This window comes from Eleutherodactylus coqui, chromosome 1, assembly GCF_035609145.1.
Source record: "Eleutherodactylus coqui strain aEleCoq1 chromosome 1, aEleCoq1.hap1, whole genome shotgun sequence".
Classification (NCBI taxonomy): Eukaryota; Metazoa; Chordata; class Amphibia; order Anura; family Eleutherodactylidae; genus Eleutherodactylus; species Eleutherodactylus coqui.
The window spans coordinates 95,561,928-95,582,328 of record NC_089837.1 but is presented as its reverse complement, the minus strand read 5'-3'; the positions used below and the strand labels follow the sequence as shown (position 1 = coordinate 95,582,328).

Here is a 20,401-nt window from a genome sequence, read left to right as displayed (position 1 = left end):
GAGGTTTGATAGCAGTAGGTCATGTGACATTCACTAGTCACATGGGCGTGACGTCACCAGAGGTCCTTTAATCCACTAGGATCTCTTCCGCGTTCCACGGGGGTCCTCTGAAGGACCCTTTATTGAGGCACATTAAAGTGCCTAATCGAAATAAATATGAAATATTTTCCCAATATTTAATTGTGAAGCGGCTGTAACATTATTTATTTTATACCAATAGCGAGTCAAAATAGTTCTTCTTTATGGTCGTTAGGTTTCTGTCACTTACAGGCAGGACAGGGCAGCCTTCAATAGAGGAAGGAGGGGCTTGGTAGTTGGTTGCCGAGGTAACGCCCGCCCCTCTGCTGCTCCAGGTGAGTGATACAATACATGAGTTACTTATATGTAGAAATGGCTTCTGCAGTGGAAGGGTGTGTTTGGGTGCAGGCTTTATTAATATTCGTGTCACTGATACAATGTAAATCAAGGGGCTGCAGTCTGTGACATGATGGGAGTTGTAGTATCAGGACAGGTGGGGCAGCACAGGTAGCGGACTGCTGATGGAAGGTGACTCTCCTACTGACTGTATCGCTACCAAGAGTGACCGTCACGTTTATTAGCCAGACGGGCATATAACCTGCGCAGCGCCAAAAGTCCAATCAGGGGGCAGGTCTGACTCACACCCCCTTCACACCCACTGCAGGACGGCCGCACGGAACTCCGGCTGCCGGGAGCAGGTGAGTATATATATATTTTTTATTTTAACACTTTTCTGGATGAATTGCAGGGAAGGACTTATATATTTAAGCCCTTCCCGACAATTCATCCCGCGCACGCCGGCAGCCCATTGCTTTCAGTGGAACCTGCTGTATTGCCGGCTCCATTGAATTCAATGGGCAAACATCGTTCTTCTCTGCCACAGCTGTTACAGCTGTGGCAGAGAAGAAGGATTTGTCTTCTATATGTTCTCAATGGGGTCGGCGCTGCTGCCGCTGGCCCCATTGAGCGCATATAGAGAAGAGAACAGGAATCGCAGATCGCAGATAGGTGCGATCTGCGATTTCTGTTCTATAATTTAGCGGACGAGCGCATAAAAAACGCTCATGTGTCCGATACCATTGCAAAGCAATGGTTTTAAAAAATCGCCGGACGCATGCGCATGCGCAAATCGCGCAAAAAAACACCCGTCTGACTAAGGCCTCAGAAGCAGCACAGCCAGCTATGTACTGGAATTGGACATGCACTGCAGCACAAAAATAGTAGGACATTTTTAATGAAGACTATTTATAAAGTTGTTCAACTTTCCATAGAGAGTAAATGAAGAATTCACATTGATGTCCTTGAATCAGGAGGTTTTACCATCTGTCTCAAACATTTGTGAAGAAATCTGAGTGCACATCTTAAGTCTCTTTGTTCTTTATCTTCAAGGTGCTAACGTGCTGATGACTTTCTTATTTTGATTGGATATCATGAGTTACAAGGCTAAAAAATGTGGAGTCCGGTTTGAGCCACCCGCCATTATCTTAGTGTATGAGCAGGAAGAAGGGAAACACAGACAACGCATTATGCCCATCAGGAACTTTTCCAAATTCTCAGGTAATGTATGTAGATACATTTTATTTAGCTCTGACTAGTTCAGCCATAACAACCTTTTGCCTGTGATCACATCAGTGGCTGTTACTGCTATAATACCAGCGGTAGTCCTAGCAAAGTATTTTTGGACTACCGTTCCCCTCCAGTGGCAATATGGGGAGAGAATGATGATCTAAGACTCTGCTGATAGCTGTAACCATCTGTATAAATGGAGCAGGCGGACATCACTCACTAGCATCCGCCAACTTCTTTTCTGGAACCAGGATCAAAGGGTGCTTTTTTTTTTAGCCCCCACCATCACTATTAGAGATGAGCGAGCGTACTCACTAAGGCAAATTACTCGAGCGAGTATTGCCATTTTCGAGTACATGCCCGCTCGTGCCAAAAGATTCAGGGGCCGGTGGGGGTGAGCGGTGAGTTGCGCCCCCCGCCGGCTCCCGAATCTTTTGGCACAAACGGGCATGTACTCGAAAATGGCAATACTCGCTCGAGTAATTTGCCTTAACGAGTACGCTCGCTCATCTCTAATCACTATGTATTTTTGTTACATATTTTATATTATACAGATATTCACAATGCCTTTAGTAGCCTCTTGAGTATATAAATGTATAAAAATTATTAATTTAGCTGTAAAAAAAAATTTTTTTAAGCGCCATTAAGTCCAAGCTGCTTTACCAATGAGACACTAGATGGCACTAGAGAAACAGTTTTCTTTTTCTCGCTACCTAACTATAGCTTTGAAGACAATCTTCCTGCTTTTAATCTACCTATAGGTGGCAGTGAAAAGTTTTTTCGTCCTTCTAACAAAAAATAGCAGTTTGCAGTATTAATCGGTGCTGCACACAAGAAAAATGGTTGGGTGCTTTATGATGATAAATGTTTATTTTATGATAAAGAATGATGTACGGTAAAAATAGCGTTTGCCAAAAAAATCTATATGATGTTAAATACTCTTGAATGAAAAGAAAAAAGTTTCATAGGAGTGTTTTTGTAATACTAGAACTCCCACTGGCCTAATGAGTTGCTGATTTGCTGTGTTCATAGATTGCAGCCGAGCAGCTGAGCAGCTCCAGAACAATCCTCGGCATCGGCAGTACTTGGAAGGTGTATCCTTGGAGCAGCTGGTAAGATTTTATAGGTTACTTAAGGCCCATCTAAACGGTGAGAGTCTAGACGTCAGCCTCAATACCATCCGGAGGGAAGAAACGATCGATCCTGATGAAGATCTCAACAAACTGGATGACAGGGAACTTGCCAAGAGGAAGAGCATCATGAATGAACTTTTTGAAAAGAACAGAAAGAAAAAAGATGACCCGGACTTTGAGTACAACGTAGAGGTGGATTTTCCTCAGGATGGAGTCGTAGAAAGTTGTGGTTGGGATGATGAATTGGAGGACGGTTTCTGACCGGAGACAACACTATGGACTGATAAGTGGGATGGCACAACAATTCTTTGCAAGAATCCTGGCAGCTCCAATAAGCCCACGAACTAAAGTAATTGATGTTTAATAAAAGGGGCAATCAGTTCCGAGATATAATCTTCTTTCTTACGTTCCCTCCCGTTTCCCGGATGTGTGCCCTTAACGCAGCCTCTCGTTGCATAGAGTAGACTACTGAGTATGCAGAAACGATGAAGAGGACTAGGACCATTAATAGTATGCTGCATTCTATTTACCACATTACATTTAGGCTACGATCCATGTTGAAGGGTCCATTAAAGACTTAGCCATAGATTCCATTGTTCTTGATAGGAAAAATAGCATTGCATGAAATGCTAGTTCTCTCGTCAGAACTAAAAGACACCTCGGCAGAACCTGATAGTCCCGATATGGACTCAAGTCAATATGATCCACGGTGTTCGTTGTATGATGGATCCACTGAGGGTTTTGGCTTCCATTATAATCAGACGCTTCAGTGCATAAGACCAAGTGCAAAATGATTTTATGTTAATTATTATTTGTCATACTGTCTGCTGCTTACAATTGTACATGCAAGTCACCCAAAATTTAAAGGGGTTGTCCCGCGCCGAAACGTTTTTTTTTTTTTAACCCCCCCCCCCGTTCGGCGCGAGACAACCCCGATGCAGGGGTTAAAAAAACAACCCGCACAGCGCTTACCTGAATCCCGGCGGTCCGGCGTCTTCATACTTACCTGCTGAAGATGGCCGCCGGGATCCTCTGTCTCCGTGGACCGCAGGGCTTCTGTGCGGTCCATTGCCGATTCCAGCCTCCTGATTGGCTGGAATCGGCACGTGACGGGGCGGAGCTACACGGAGCCGGCATTCTACACGAGCGGCCCCATAGAAGACTGCAGAAGACCCGGACTGCGCAAGCGCGGCTAATTTGGCCATCGGAGGGCGAAAATTAGTCGGCTCCATGGAGACGAGGACGCCAGCAACGGAGCAGGTAAGTATAAAACTTTTTATAACTTCTGTATGGCTCATAATTAATGCACAATGTACATTACAAAGTGCATTATTATGGCCATACAGAAGTGTATAGACCCACTTGCTGCCGCGGGACAACCCCTTTAAGTTTCTATGCATTTTATTTTTGCATTACTTTAAGATTACAAAGACGGCATCACAGAAGGGGAAATCAAGAATTAAAAACAATCACAGAAAAATGGCCGTTACTTACTGACTGAGGAGTGCATATAGATGCATCCTCTCACCATGCAGGTAGCTGACTACCAAATGGAGGAGCCAATAACACCTGTGAGGGCACCGATAAAACACCCACTCACACTGCCTCCTGATAATGAGGGGGGTGGATGCTTGGTGTAAACTCCCAAGCACCAAGCATCCACCCCCCCTCATTATCAAGAGGTAGTGTGAGTGGTTGTCTTATCGGTGTCCTGCACAGGTGTTATTGGCTCCTCCATTTGGCAGTCAGCTACCTGCATGGTGAGAGGATGCATCTATATGCACTCCTCGGCGAAGATTACAAAGAAAGTCTATAAAATTGAAAGTGCAATCACATATGTGCAATATATTGTATTCCTATGGATCATGACTGTAGAATGGTATAATTGATTGAAGGCCATGTATAACATCAGTCTGTATAGGTGTATTAAAGGGATCTGTCAGCTGGAACACGCTGTCTAAACCGCAGGCATCATTTATAGAGCAGGAAGAGCTGAGCGGATTGTTATATAGTTTTATGGGGAAAGACTCAGTATAATGTGTGTTTTATTCATTTAAAGGGGTGGTCTCGCGAAACAAAGTGGGGTTATACACTTCCGTATGACCATATTAATGCACTTTGTAATATACATCGTGCATTAAATATGAGCCATACAGAAGTTATTCACTTACCTGCTCCGTTGCTAGCGTCCTCGTCTCCATGGTTCCGTCTAAATTCGCCGGCAGCTTGCTTTTTTAGACGCGCTTGCGCAGTCCGGTCTTCTCCATTCAGCACGAGCCGCTTCAGTGTGCTCCCCGCTACAGCTCTTCTGCGCATGCGCAGATGAGCTGTCACTGCTCGGGAGCGCGCTGGAGCGGCCATTCTGTACCTTCCTCTGTTAGAGGAAGGTGCAGAGCTGCCGAGCTGCCGGAGAAGCCGCCCAGCTGTCCTGCCGTCCAGCTGTCCAGGTAAGTGATGGGCCGGGGGGGCTGTCGCTGCGATGGGGGGGGGCTGTCGCTAGGCCGGGGGGGGCTGCCGCTGCGATGGGGGGGCTGCCGCTAGGCCGGGGGGGGGGGGGGGCGGCCGCTGCGATGGGGGGGCTGCCGCTAGGCCGGGGGTGATGTTCACTGACAGGTGAAGGCCCCGGAGCCCAGCGCTGGGCTCCGGGGCCTTCACCTGGGCTGAGGGTCTAGCGCTGGGGAGCCGGGAGCGTAGCGCTGGGGAGCCGGGGGCTAGCGCCGGTTACCTGCTGCCTGGCGGTGCGGGGCGGCTGCGAGGCGTCTGGTCGGCGGCTGCGAGGCGTCTGGTCGGCGGCTGCGAGGCGTCTGGTCGGCGGCTGCGGGGCGTCTGGTCGGCGGCTGCGGGGCGTCTGGTCGGCGGCTGCGGGGCGTCCGGTTGCCATGGAGACACAGCTGGCAGCGTCTCGGGAGCGCGCACGTCGGGCTGCAGCGAGCGACGGGGAAAGAGCCGGCGGCCATCTTGGGGAAACTTTTATAAGTTACTGAAACGCTGGAACGGTAAGTACGAACCAGCTAGAAAAGTAATTTACAGGGGTAATTAGTAATGTATGTTTAATTAGGGGGACTGGGCAAAAAAAAAAAATCACTGCTTCCTCGAGACATCTCCTTTAAGCCACTGCACATTCAGAGCTGAACAGTCCAGTGGGCGGAGCTATCAGTGACTGACAGCTGTGCATAACTGTACATACAGAGGTTACTGTCACTAACTGATAGCTCCGCCCATTGGACTGTTCCGCTCTGAATGAGCAAAGGTTTAAATGTATAAAATACAAGTTCTGAATCTTTTCCCATATAATTATATATCAATCTGCTCAGCTCCTCCTGCTCCATAATGTGATGCCTGCAGTTTGGACAGTATTTTAAAGCTGACAGATCCCTTTAAGGGGGTTTTCTGAAACTAAAAAGAAAAAAAATTATGGGCAAGGAAATTTATTTAAATAAAATTTTAGCAGTACGAGCCGATTAAACAGTCCTCCCTTCCAATGCAGCTGCCCCCGTCCCTGCCACCATATCATGGAGTGATCACATGCTGTTCATTGGCTGCAGCAATCACATGATTTTAATGGCAGTATCACCAGCGAAGCCAGTGATTATATGCAGCAGTCATGTTGACAATGAACGGCATGTGCCCATTGCTGGAGCTTCTGGGACTGGAGTGGTCGGTACTTGGGTGGCTGTGCTGGTCTAGGAACCATTTAACGGGTGAGTACTGCATATTTTTATGCTAGCCACTTTCTACACATATATGTATTTTTGTTTTGTCTTCGAAACCCACCCAATATTTTTTTTTGTCTCTAATTTTGTATCACCGTAATTAAAAATGTTTTTTATTTTTTACTTATATGTTTGTTTCCTGAATAGCAAGACAGCAGATTAGTAATGGTGGCAACATGTCATTACAGATTCTGTTACATCTGACGGTAGTAATAATGATGGATATTTTAGCAAAATGCAGCGTGTCTCAATAGGGCCCATGGGTACTATGATATCCATCGTGCTGCGGATCTAGGACCGTGCCATGGTTTCAATTTATGACACAGGACCTTTTATAGAGAGAAATTGAAAATATATTAAAAAACTAATGACATCACCCATATGACATCATGCATATGAAAACTATATATAGTACTACACTGAAGCAGACTAATGCAGCAGATACATGTGTTTCACTAGCTGTGCAAAATCTACTACTAGAAAATAGCAGCTAAATTGAACATATTCTTCTGTTGAATTTTCTTGAGCAATCCAAGAGTGGCCATGAACACTTGATTTCCCCTGAGAAAGAAGAAGTGCTGAACAGGAAGCCGCTGACGTGCAGATCTGCTTCTTTCTTATCCATCATCAACTGATTTCCTCTGAGGAAACATACAGAGTTTGGAGAACTGCGCTAAAAGAGGAAGTGATGGGCACGAAGATCCCCCTCCTTTTACTTTCTTGATGGCTATCAATCCCTTTTGTTCACTTTAAGCTTCCTTTATGTTTGGTGAAATGTTGTACTTAAACAGTGTGATATGGACATGTAATGTTATAGTGCTGTGCAATCCAGCCATTAGGGGCACGTTCATTTAAAGGAGCACACTAGACAAAACTTTGACACTGTGTTATGCTTAGTATAGAGCCAATAGGGGGCGATGCATGACATAGGTTCAAAGAAAAAAGTTTGGTATCGTGTTAGACAGTAGAGCAAAATGGGATTGTTCCCAGCAAGAGAAACCAAGTAATCTGGTAGATATGTTACCTTTGTATGGCTAACAAAAATACATGATGTTATAGCGAGCTTTCAAACTCACTTAAAGGGGTTGTCTCGAGGAAGCAGTGAAATTTTTTTTTCGCCCAGTCCCCCTAATTAAGCATACATTACTAAGCCCCCCTGTAAATGACTTTTCTAGCTGGTTTGTACTTACAGTTCCAGCGTTTCAGCAACTTATAAAAAGTTTCCTAAAGATGGCCGCCGGCTCTTTTCCCGTCGCTTGCTGTAGCCCGACGTGCGCGCTCCCGAGACGCTACCAGCTGTGTCTACCTGACAACCAGACGCCCCTGCAGCCGCCGACCGGACCCCGGGATTGAACGCGGCCGACCAGTCACCCACCGCCAGGCAGCAGGTAACCGGCGCTAGGCCCCGGCTCCCCCCGCGCTAGCCCCGGCTTCCCCGCGCTAGCCCCGGCTCCCCAGCGCTACGCCCCGGCTCCCCAGCGGTAGGCCCCGGCTCCCCAGCGGTAGGCCCCGGCTCCCCAGCGGTAGGCCCCGGCTCCCCAGCGGTAGGCCCCGGGGCCCAGCGGTAGGCTCCGGGGCCACAGCGGTAGGCTCCGGGGCCACAGCGGCAGTCAGTCACGCGTCACCCCCGTCAGTCCGTCACCCATCACTTACCTGGGCGGCTAGGCTGGGCGGCTCTGCTGGGCGGCTGGGCGGCTTCTCGGCACGGCTGGGCGGCTCTGCACCTTCCTCTAAGAGAGGATGGTAGCAGAATGGCCGCTCCAGCACGCTCCCGAGAAGATACAGCTCGTCTGCGCATGCGCAGAAGAGCTGTAGCGGCGAGCACACTGAAGCGGCTCGTGCTCAGAGCAGAAGACCGGACTGCGCAAGCGCGTCTAAAAAAGCAAGCCGCCAGCGAATTTAGACGGAACCATGGAGACGAGGACGCTAGCAACGGAGCAGGTAAGTGAATAACTTCTGTATGGCTCATATTTAATGCACGATGTATATTACAAAGTGCATTAATATGGCCATACAGAAGTGTATAACCCCACTTGATTTCGCAAGACAACCCCTTTAAGGCTCTTCCTCAGGCTTAATTGAGTATATCCAAAGAAATATATATATATGCACATACATAGGAAAAGGACATTCACATGTTCCCTGTCCAATGTTGTGTACCCGATCCTGTGCAGTAAATGTCCCGTTGGGGGGGTCTTTATATTGGAGAAACAGGACAAAAACTAAAAGGGAGGATGAGGTCTCACCGCCACACAATTAAAGAAGGAAAGACTGAATTACCTGTGGCTGAGCATTTTTTGAGTCACGGACACAACATAGAACACATGGAACTTACTATATTAAAAGGCAACTTCAAATTCCAACGTCATAGAAGAATCTGTGAGTACAAGTTTATAACCATCTTTGACACTCTCTAGACAGGAATCAGCATTGCAAGTGGCTTCATGCATCAGTGGAGAACATGATAATTCTATAGCAGAGATAACACACAGGCCTGGTGACCTCCTAACACCAATTTAGAGACAGCAAAAAACTTTTGCATCCTTATCAATGGACCAATTATGGTAAGTATTTACTCCTCTACTCATCCTGTTCTGGAATTGTTTTTAAGTGCTAATGAATCACACCATGTTTGTGCCTTTTCACATGTGTGTATGTATACATGTATGATTCTTTGGATCTATTCCATTTAGGCCTCCTGTCCACAGGCAGTTCTTCATTGCGTTATCCGCAGTGACAATCTGCACGTGGGTAACGCATGAAATGCTTTCCATAGGATAACTATGGAAAGCGCAGCCTGATGTACACGAGCGGTGACTTTAAGTGTTCTCCCGTGACGGAAATCTGCTTGTGTTATAACGCAACGCCCGTGGACAGGCGGCCTTAGCCTTAGGAAGAAACTTAAGTAGGTTTGAAAGCTCGCTATAACATCATGTCTCTTTGTTAACCATTAAAAGGTATCATATCGACAAGGCTACTTCGTTTCTCTTACTGAGGACAATCACACAGGTTCAAAGAGCACCAAAGAATCTCTTATTCACTGGACCTATGGTCCTACACTAGGCATAACACAGTTCATTAGCTTTGCTGCGGCTTATACATTAAGAATTACTTAAAGGGCCACTCTGGTGATTGTTTTTTTTGTCATTCATTATATATCCCCCAAGTATATATAAGTGAGCTAGTGTTACCTTGGTTAGTTATTCCTTTCTGTCTGAAACTGCTGGCCTCTTTTTCCTCAGATGGTCATGTAATCTCAATTCTGACCTGTTCAGATCTACTTGGGGTTATGTGTTCAGTTTCTAATCAGTTTATCAGCCTGTTTATCAGCCTGTGTGATGCTATTGCATAGACTGTACCACAGAAACTTCTAGAGGGGGACACAGACACTCTTGTGACCGTTACTGATGAATATTACACATCTGTCACACAGGTATAATATAGGAGAACACAGCTTATCCTGTTGACTGTATACTTATGGTTTGTAGATTATTTAAGTAAATACAAAATCTAATGTCAGTGTTTTACCTGCAGCAGGCATGGTACATTCTGTAGCTGCATATGTAATGTTGTGCTTATGCATCATGGGATTGAAAGTGCAAGTAACATCACAATGGTGCCTAATAAGTATCAGATAGGAGGTTGCACTGCGTGGAATTGACTGCAATAATCAAAGGAGACCTTTAGAATGTGACAGGCATTCAGGCGAGGAGGGCAGGGATGGAGAAATGTGTTTTTGCCAGAGTGGCTCTTTAAACTATCTTGTTACCTAAATTCACAGCATACCTGTCTTTTCAGATGACCTTTTTAGAATAAGCCGCCATGTGTGTGCACTTGAGAAATAACACTACTTTTGTCCATTATATGACTTGGACATGGATTTGCCAACAGTTTCTCCCTCTGCAGTTTGCATTTCTAATTCTCAGTTGTCCCTGAGCTGGTGGGTGAAGACTGCTGCTATCATTGCTGGCCTTAGGTTAGATGTCACCTTGTGCTTAAATTTTTTTAGTGCACCCACCCCTTTTTTCATAAGAAAGAAACAATATACGGTGGGGAAAAAAAGTATTTAGTCAGATACCAATTGTACCAGTTCTCCCACTTAAAAAGATGAGAGGTCTGTAATTGACATCATAGGTAGACCTCAACTATGAGAGACAACATGAGAAAACACATCCATAAAATCATATTGTCTGATTTTTAACGAATTTATTTGCAAATTATGGTGGAAAATAAATATCTGGTCACCTACAAACAAGCGAGATTTCTGGGTCTCACAGACCTGTAACTTCTTTTTTAAGAGGCTCCTTTGTCCTCCACTCAGTACTGTATTTTGCACTGATAAGCAGTCTGCCTGTATTCCTCTTGGGTATTATTGTGTCTTGTCACCACCAGCAGAAAGGGTGGAGAGCTAGTGATGGGCTCTATCCTCCCAGTGCACGCCCACATGCTGCTGATTGGCTGTGTGCAGCCAAACCCTCAAAGGTCCTAGCAGCGTGGGGATTAAATTCATGTTGGGATGGCGGCTTAGGCTAAGGGGCTGTTTCAGTGTTAGGGATTACATTAGTAGCTGTTAATCCTTCCATGTCAGAGCTGGCTTCATTAACATGGAATGATATACCGCAAATAATATAACCTCAAGACTGAAATGACCCATCACCCTAACCCTCCATGCCAGTTACACTGTTACCCAGCGCTGTCCCAGTTCCCCTCCAGCCTCCCCCTCCCCTCACCCACTGTCACCCAGCGATATGCTTCTGCCGATCCCCCGCTGATGCTCTATCCCTGCTCCCCTGCAGCCTTCTGCACTGCCTCCCCGTCACCCCCACCCACTGTCACCCAGCGTTGTCCTGCCACTCCCCCGCTCACTTTGTTTATGCGCTCCCCTGCAGCCTTCTGCACAGGCTCCCCATCCCCCTAGGTCACTCACTCAGTTAGTCGGGGAAGCTGCTCTGCCGACGCTGCCCAGTCCAGGGAGAAGAGGGTGATGTGCTGGCGGGGAAGCCACTGGAGCTTTGCTCCCCTGCTGCCTTCTGAACAGGCTCCCCGTCCCCCTCCGTCAGTCGGGGAAGCCGCTCTGCCGCTACCCAGTCCAGGGAGAAGAAGGCGCTGTGCTGCCGGGGAAGCCGCTTGAGCCCAGGGTAAGCCAGTCTTAGTGACTTGCAGGACCTGAGAAGAGGACGTGGCCAGCCTGTTAAGCAGACAGTATCTTGTCACCACCCACACTTCCGGTGGTGACAAGATACAAGAATACCTTCCTTTTGTGCAGAAATCAACAAGAAAGCGGCATACCCACACCAGAACAGTTCAGTAACTAAACAGTGTACCAGAACTGAGATTAAAATATAAATACAGCACCAGAACCAAATTCATAACATAAATACAGCACAACCCAATTTCAGCACCAGAACCAAGCTCATAGCATAAATACAGTAGCATGACTAAGTTATTATGTTACAGGGGTGCCTTGGAACATCAAAGGGGAGGAGACACAGCCTTGAGTCGTATAGCTCCATTTAACATTGCAACATGGAAGAAGATAATTTGGCTAGGCAGACCTGAGAAAGTGATTGTCTTCAGCCTACATGCACCTGTTGCTTCCCCCTACAAGCTGGTGGCCGGAGCCCTGTGACCACATGGGTCGTACGTAATTAAGGCCGAATTACTACCAGATTAAAGGAGATGTCCCGAGGCAGCAAGTGGGTCTATACACTTCTGTATGGCCATAATAATGCACTTTGTAATATACATTGTGCATTAATTATGAGCCATACAGAAGTTATAAAAAGTTTTTTACTTACCTGCTCCGTTGCTAGCGTCCTCGTCTCCATGGTGCCGACTAATTTTTGGCCTCCGATGGCCAAATTAGCCGCGCTTGCGCAGTCCGGGTCTTCTGCTGTTCTCTATGGGGCTCTGTGTAGCTCCGTGTAGCTCCGCCCCGTCACGTGCCGATTCCAGCCAATCAGGAGGCTGGAATCGGCAGTGGACCGCACAGAAGAGCTGCGGTCCACGAAGATAGAGGATCCCGGCGGCCATCTTCAGCGGTAAGTATTGAAGTCACCGGACCGCCGGGATTCAGGTAAGCGCTGTGCGGGGGGTTTTTTTAACCCCTGCATCGGGGTTGTCTCGCGCCGAACGGGGGGGGGGTTTAAAAAAAAAAAAACCCGTTTCGGCGCGGGACATCTCCTTTAATCATTTTTGGTAATAGAAAAATAATTTGGGTAATCAGGTGATATGAAGTTGAATAACAGTGAGCACATGACTGTATTCAGAACAAACATTTTATTGTATGGTAAGGGGAGAGGAATTGGCTGCTTTCAAGTAAAAGAGGAAGAATCAGCCAACTATGCAAAAAAAAAAAGACCACAGCCAAGTCAATTATGTTATTAAAATGACCACAGACATAATCTGAATGGGCAGTTTAATTAAAGAGTAACTAAACTTTTTTGGGGGGAGTGGGGGGAGGGGGTTGAGTTTTACACATGATTTTAACATACTCTGTCACAGGAGTGTGAAGCAGCTGATAAGAGGGCTCCTCTGTACAAAGTTAACAGAGCTCCCTTGTGTATGGAGATACCACACACCCATACTCACTGCTTAGTCTGCAATAGCTCTTAAATGCTCAGTTGAGAAAAGTTTATCAGCTGTTTTAAAACAAATGAAAGGTCTTTGTACACGGTATGACTGTCGGGCGCATTAGCATCCAACAGCCGTTCCAGCAACTATTGCTTCTTTGCCTTACATGGGGGCGATAGTCTATCAAGTGAGTGGAGGCAGAGCGGGCCAAAGATCGTTGCAGCCCACACAGCTTCATTCAGTGAGGACACAGGGGAGAAGGCTGAAGCTTTTTAAAAAAAAGATAGGGCAGTAAAACCACCACTTGGGTAAAATCCCTAAAAATGTCTGGTCCTTTAGGACTTAACACCCTGTTCCTTAAGGGGTTAAGCAAAATCGTCTAAAGATGCATAATACAAAGTATCTTCAAATCATATGTTAACCCCACCCAAAGAGTTTAGTTACTCTTCAAGTAGAGAGTGTGGTCATTGAACTCAGTGGAGTAAATACCTGGTATGTATGGAGCATTGTATGACCATATTACAGATTTACCCAGAATGAGCACAAAGTTACTAATTCAGAACCCTAAAATACCATAAAATTCCACGGTAGTGTTCTGTCATGGTAAGCTTACATAGTTTTTTTAGGAAGAAAATCCATTACAACACTTACACTTCCTCTTCTTGATGTTGCAGTCCACGACAGCGGATTTTTTTTCAAAATTATTGTTTTAAAAGTCACAATTATAATGCTAAGAATCCCCTATAGAAAACCATAATTTCATATGTTTATTTTTCTTTAACGTTCACATACATACGTAGGACTGCTAAGGTTCTTTTCTATTTATTTTTGTGTATCATGATAACTTGCTGAGTTAAAGGTCTTTCTGGTTTAGAGAGAAATTAGGGGATTGGCAATCAAGACTTCTGTTGGCATTTATGCCTGGATCCATACAAATCTCCCAAGTTGTATGGATCCATAATAAAGGGACCATAGCTGTCTATAAGGCCATGAAGCATTTTGGACATTTCAGTAGTTTATCTAATAGTTTGGTGATAGATTTCATCTGGCAGGCAACACTACACTTATGAATGTACTTTCCAATGCAAATATAACTGTAATTCACTCACCATAGTACCGAGAAACAGTCGAAGAAACTTCAGAGATGACAGAAAGTTCAAGAATTAACAAAGACTGGGGTTTTTCTGGTAGCCACCCACTACTGTAATGTAACCAGCACAGATGCCCCCATTTCAGTCTCAGATGCCCTTCAGAACCCAACCTGCAATCATCTCCTGTGGGGGGGGGGGGGGCTTGGCTTTTATCTGTCTCAGATGTGTGGGTGCCTTTACTGTTACAGTAGTAAGTTACCTCTGCTTCCATGGATTATCTTCAATTCAGTCAAAATAGTTGCAAGTAGTACTAGAATATTTGGTGGTGTATACTGAAGATATTCAGTAGCATTATACCTCCCAAATTATTATAGTTCATACATATCGCAGAGGCATACATATCGCATGGTCCATGGAGAGAGGGGATTCAGTCCAGGTTGGTCCCATAGCTTTGTTACTAGGTGACAAGAACCTGTGCAGAATCCTGGTCTCCAGCAGAAGTGCACTGTGGCAAAGAAGGGTAGTGGAGAATTGGCTCAAGCAGGGATGTAGGTGGGTATGGGGGGGAAAAGGTGGGGGGGGGGGGGCAGGTAAGGCATGTGCCATGGGTTTTGTTAGGATAGAAGTCAGGGAGGCCGAGGCCCAGCCAAAAAGTATGCAAGGCAGCCAGAGGTGTAGTTTGGGGGAAGGGTGGCTGGTGCAAAGGTTGAAGCTCGGATGGAGCCTGGAGCACTGGAATAGCCAGATCTAGACTCCACTCTCCAGAACTCCTCCTGCCATAACTCCTACCCTGCCCTGTCTGTCAGTTCTGTAGACTTTGCCCCGAGAGCGGATAGCCTGCCTGCTCAGTGCTACAGCTGCCTTCTCACTTTTCCTGGTCCTGATGTACCTTCTGCCTGGTGCATAAAGCCTTTTGCTTGACAGGAAGAAAAACTAAAAATCTGAGAACGACCCTCTGGTCCTGCTCATAAAAAACATGACCACACCACTTCTCTGACTACATGATGCACACTGTGCATTAGTATACATTGGTAGTCTAAGACACTACATTCTACTCTGACTGGCCAGTGCTGCTCATGTGGGCACCACTGGCCAATCAAATCAAAGTAAAGTGTCTTAACGTCTATTTACACACAAAGATGATCGCTCGAAATTTGTCAGAAACTGACAGCTTTGAGCTAACATTTTGCATAATGCCTAATTTAGACACAACGATTATCGCTCAAAAGTCGCTCAAATGGCAGTGTGAGTGACAGTTTTGAGTGTTTACTTTGCATAATGAAGGCTCACTCGGTATGCAGAAGACAAGTGACCCCGCAGTGATTTTTCAGGGAAGGGCTTTAAATATACGCCCTACCCTGAAAATCATCCATAGCTGCCTGTAATTGAATCCAATGAATGGCTGCCTGTGATTGGCTGAGTGGTGTGATGAATCACAGGAGCGCTCAGTTGTCATTCATTGAATGGTTGAGTGCTGCCTGTGATTGGCTGAGTGGTGTGACCAATCATAGACAGCGCTCAGCTGTCATTAATTGAATGGCTGAGCGCTGCCTGTGATTGGCTGACCGCTCAGCCAATCAGGTACAGCTCTTTCAGCAGGTGGGGATTTTAAATCCACCCAATGAAAGAACTTCAGAACAGTGCAGGGAGAAGACCCGGCTACATGCGGCTGAGCCCCAGCAGCGGTGGAGAGGTGAGTATCTATATTTTTTAATTTTTTACACCAGCTAGGGATGATTTTTCAGGGAAGGGCTTAAAGTTAAAGCCCTTCCCCGAAAATCACTGCAGGGGTGTCGGCATCCTATACTCCGGCTGTGTTTACAGAGTGCTCAGCTGATAAACAGTGGGGTATGCAGAAGACAGCTAGACCGCTTGTCTTCTTCGTACTTTGGCTGTGTTCTCCGAGCGGGATACCAGCTGAAACAATAGTATCAGCGGTATCCCACTGAGAACTCAGCACGCGGCACTGATAAGGTTCATCGTTCTCTTTCAGAGCATGATGAACAACTCGTTAACGAAAACTGCATGATGTCCGTGCAGTTAGACCCAACGATTCTCGCTCAAAAGACAGCTTTGAGCGATTTTTGAGCAAGAATCGTTGGGCTTAAATGGGCCTTTAGGTACTAATGATGTTAATTAGCTGCTAATATCCATTAGCAGCTAATTAACATCATTTGCACGATGATCTGATCTGCTGCATAAACAGTAGACGATAAGCTCATCGTTCAGTGTAAATAGTGTCCGTTCAGTAGTGAACGGCCGCAGTGTTATGTCAATGGACACTGCCCTGCCCGCTTGCTGGACGCTCCGTGAGCGACTCAGCTCACAGGAGCACAGACACACGGATGACTGTCGGGCATCGTTTGCCCTTCATTCATCCCGTATAAATGGAACCTTACATGGGGCAATTATCACCTAAATTCTTGCTCAGTGGTTGAGTGGCTCCTGTTTACTGTGAATAGAGGCAGGCGGCCAGAACAATCCCCAGCCCGCTCCGTCTCCATCTACAGAATCACTATCACTCCTGTGGAAAGCACAGCAGCAATAGTCGGGTGGTAGTCCGTGGTACAGATATCGTGCACTTATGTGTCCAATAGTATTCCCATATAAAGGTACCCTTAGGCTCTATTCACATTTAATTTTTTACATGTTCAGCATTTGCGTTGAGAAAGGTCCACCAGAGTTGCTAAAGATGTTCATAGGCCCTCTTCTACCCAGAATTTGCCAAAAAATGCCCTTTTGCACAGTCAACTATTCCTGTGCAGAGTGAAACACTAAAAATATATCTATACAATGTGATATACTTTTTTTTTTACTTTTTACAATAAAAAAAACAATAATCAATGTATGCTATTCTTTACCTATCCAGTGGTCCTGCAACATGCAATATTAATTGAGTCCAGTGACTATTGTATCTTAAAAATATTGTATGCCAAGACCATAACTCTATGGAACACGTAATTGGTTCCAAAGCCACAAAATGTCAGGCAAAAGTACTGCAAAAGACAGATTAAAGAAAATTAAATTAAAGGGGTTGTCCCGCGCCGAAACGGGTTTTTTTTTTTTTCAACCCCCCCCCCGTTCGGCGCGAGACAACCCCGATGCAGGGAGGTAAAGAAAGCTCACCGGAGCGCTTACCTTAATCCCCGCGCTCCGGTGACTTCTCTACTCACCGCTGAAGATGGCCTCTTCCTCCGTGGACCGCAGCTCTTCTGTGCGGTCCACTGCCGATTCCAGCCTCCTGATTGGCTGGAATCGGCACGTGACGGGGCGGAGCTACACGGAGCTACACGGAGCCCCATAGAAGACTGCAGAAGACCCGGACTGCGCAAGCGCGGCTAATTTGGCCATCGGAGGCCAAAAATTAGTCGGCTCCATGGAGACGAGGACGCTAGCAACGGAGCAGGTAAGTATAAAACTTTTTATAACTTCTGTATGGCTCATAATTAATGCACAATGTACATTACAAAGTGCATTATTATGGCCATACAGAAGTGTATACCCCCACTTGCTGCCTCGGGACATCTCCTTTAAGCTGATAACTAGTACAAATAAAACAAGTCCTTACATATAATGACCAGATAGAGCTGCTGGAAGCTGTAAATCACTATCTATGGTGAGGACAGCAGCTTCTTCAGGGTCCGGTATAGTGTACAGTGTAGCAGAAAAATAACATGGAGCAGCCCTCACCTGGGCAAAAGGAGGTAAAGGAAAGTAGAAAACATGTAATACCACACTGTACTGTGGAGAGGCGCTAATAGACAGCTCAGTGCATGCACATCAGTAATGGGAGGGGGGGGGGGGTGCCATTGCTATTGCCTTCACCAGTCATCAGGTTCTTTAATGGTGACATGTCTATGCTGGTTGGCTGGATATTGTATGTTGAATGGTTTCAAATTACAATGTCACCAGAAAGACTGTTGTATGTTCAAAGTATTGTACTTGAGGGATCAATGTATTCTTCCAACATATACCTCCGACAGAAGCATAAAATGAAGTGTGTACTGATATGAAGACTGGGATGGAGTTAGGCTGGGTTCACACGTTACATTTTCCTCCTGTTAAAACCGTGCATCTAATAACTACATTGCAAAACCCAGACAGTGCAGTTTTGCTGTGGGGTAATTGGGTACATGAAAAGTGTAAAGAAGAACAAGGAGTCCTGGAAGTGATGATAGGGCCCCACAGAGCCCTGATCTCATCATCATCCAGTCTGTCTGGGATTACATGAAGAGACAGAAGGATTCGAGCAAGCCGACATCGGCAGAAGGTCTGTGGTTAAAGGGGTTGTCCCGCGGCAGCAAGTGGGTCTATACACTTCTGTATGGCCATATTAATGCACTTTGTAATGTACATTGTGCATTAATTATGAGCCATACAGAAGTTATAAAAAGTTTTTCACTTACCTGCTCCGTTGCTGGCGTCCTCGTCTCCATGGTTGCCGTCTAATTTTCGCCGTCTAATGGCCAAATTAGACGCGCTTGCGCAGTCCGGGTCTTCTGCTCTTCTCAATGGGGCTCGGTGTAGCTCCGCCCCGTCACGTGCCGATTCCAGCCAATCAGGAGGCTGGAATCGGCAATGGACCGCACAGAAGCCCTGCGGTCCACGGAGGGAGAAGATGCCGGCGGCCATCTTCAGCCGGTAAGTATGAAGTCACCGAAGCGCGGGGATTCAGGTAAGCGCTGTGCGGATTTTTCTTTAGGTCCCTGCATCGGGGTTGTCTCGCGCCGAACGGGGGGGGGGGGGGGGGGGGGGTTGAAAAAAAAAAAAAACCCGTTTCGGCGCGGGACAACCCCTTTAATTCTCTAAGATGTTTAGAACAACATCCTTGCCGAGTTCCTTCAAAAACTGTGTGCAAGTGTACCTAGAAGATTTGATGTTGTTTTGAAGACAAAGGGCGGTCACACAAATATCAATATGATTTAGATTTCTCTTTTGTTCGTTCACTTTACATTTTCTTAATTGACAAAATAAACTATTCACACTTCTATTTCTGAAAGCATTCTTACTTTGCAGCACCTTTTTCCACGGCTGCCTAAACCTTTGCACAGTACTGTACATTACTGACTTTGAGGGTATGATGTTGTCAGCTAAACTGTTAAAGACAATCCACTAGCAAGTGTTAATGTCATAGTGACAGCTATGTTTATGAGCTGGTACAGAGGTGAGAAAGATTCTGAGATAGTTACTTGTTGTGTGGTTTCCTGCTAAATTGCTCAGATGAACACCCGCAGATCACTCAAAGAACTGAAACTTCATAGTAAGGATATTTCAGATACCGAGAAGCCGAAGTTCATTCTACACTTGACATTTCATCTTTGACCTAAAACTAGAATTTATATGAAATTTTACGTTTAACACCTTAAACATTTGCTCTTGCTATGTGTAACAAGCTTCAGGGAATGCCGAATGCTTTTATCTTCCATCTTCATTCAAACAACCGACAATTTTGTATCATATAAACCGTTCCACATTTATCTTATGGAGATTCTGAGCTTCTCCGTCCACATTTATCTTGATAAAAATCTGATTAAGGCCCCCTGCAGATGGGCGGGAATTCCGTGGCGGGATTCCCCGCAGAAGTTCCGTCCGTACACGCCTGAATAGGATTGCATTATAATACGCAATCCTATGCAGACGGCCGCAGTTTGTCTGCGTGAAATCCCGCGCAGAAAACAAACCGCGGCATGCTCTATTTCTGTGTGGGGCTCACAGGGCCCCGCACAGAAACGTCACTACCCGGCCGCCCGGCAGCCGGCACATGAAAGAGCCGGAGCTGCAGGAGCGGGTGAGTTCTGCGCTGCTCTCTGCAGGGGCTCGGGTCGGGTCCTGCTGCGAGAATTCTCGCAGCCGGATCTGACCCAGCCGTCTGCAGGCGGCCTAATACAGCAGCAGAAAGCAGCATAATACACTCTGTCAAAAAACCGTGCCCCTAGGAGGAATTGTATGCAGATGATTAGAGTTGTGGGGTGATTAGATGAACGGTCTTGCCACCTTAGGCCCTAAAAAGTGGTTCCACCCCTGGCCCATAAAAAGACTGCCAAAGGCTCCTTGTGTGTAGTGACCTCTTTTTCGGTCTGTGTAGAGCTTGTTGCCCACTAGACGCCTCTACGGCGCAAACAAAGGGATTTCTCCCAGTTAACAGAGTTTGAGGGGGGCGCAGTATTGAAATGTAAGAAGCTGGATGGTAGTATCAATGAATTACCCGCCACCTGGTCTGTTCTAACCAAACTGGTAGAAGGTGTTGGGGCCAGTGGATGCATGAGGGCATGCACACAAGGCAACTGAGCTTAGGACGCCTTCGATA

The 20,401-nt window shown here is 46.2% G+C and overlaps 1 protein-coding gene across 2 annotated transcripts; it reads left to right on the top strand.

Moving 5' to 3' along the window:
* Nucleotides 1-283: 283 nt before the first annotated feature.
* Nucleotides 284-3,596, top strand: CEP19 (centrosomal protein 19). Of its 2 annotated transcripts, none has more exons than XM_066589333.1 (3): nucleotides 284-353; nucleotides 1,408-1,575; nucleotides 2,617-3,596. In XM_066589333.1, exons 2-3 carry the CDS (start codon nucleotides 1,449-1,451, stop codon nucleotides 2,976-2,978), a joined length of 489 nt encoding a protein of 162 aa, XP_066445430.1. In that variant the 5' UTR covers nucleotides 284-353; nucleotides 1,408-1,448; the 3' UTR covers nucleotides 2,979-3,596. The 2 variants fall into 2 exon arrangements, with proteins under 2 accessions (XP_066445430.1, XP_066445438.1); XM_066589341.1 differs by lacking the exon at nucleotides 284-353 and adding an exon at nucleotides 360-410.
* Nucleotides 3,597-20,401: the final 16,805 nt, after the last annotated feature.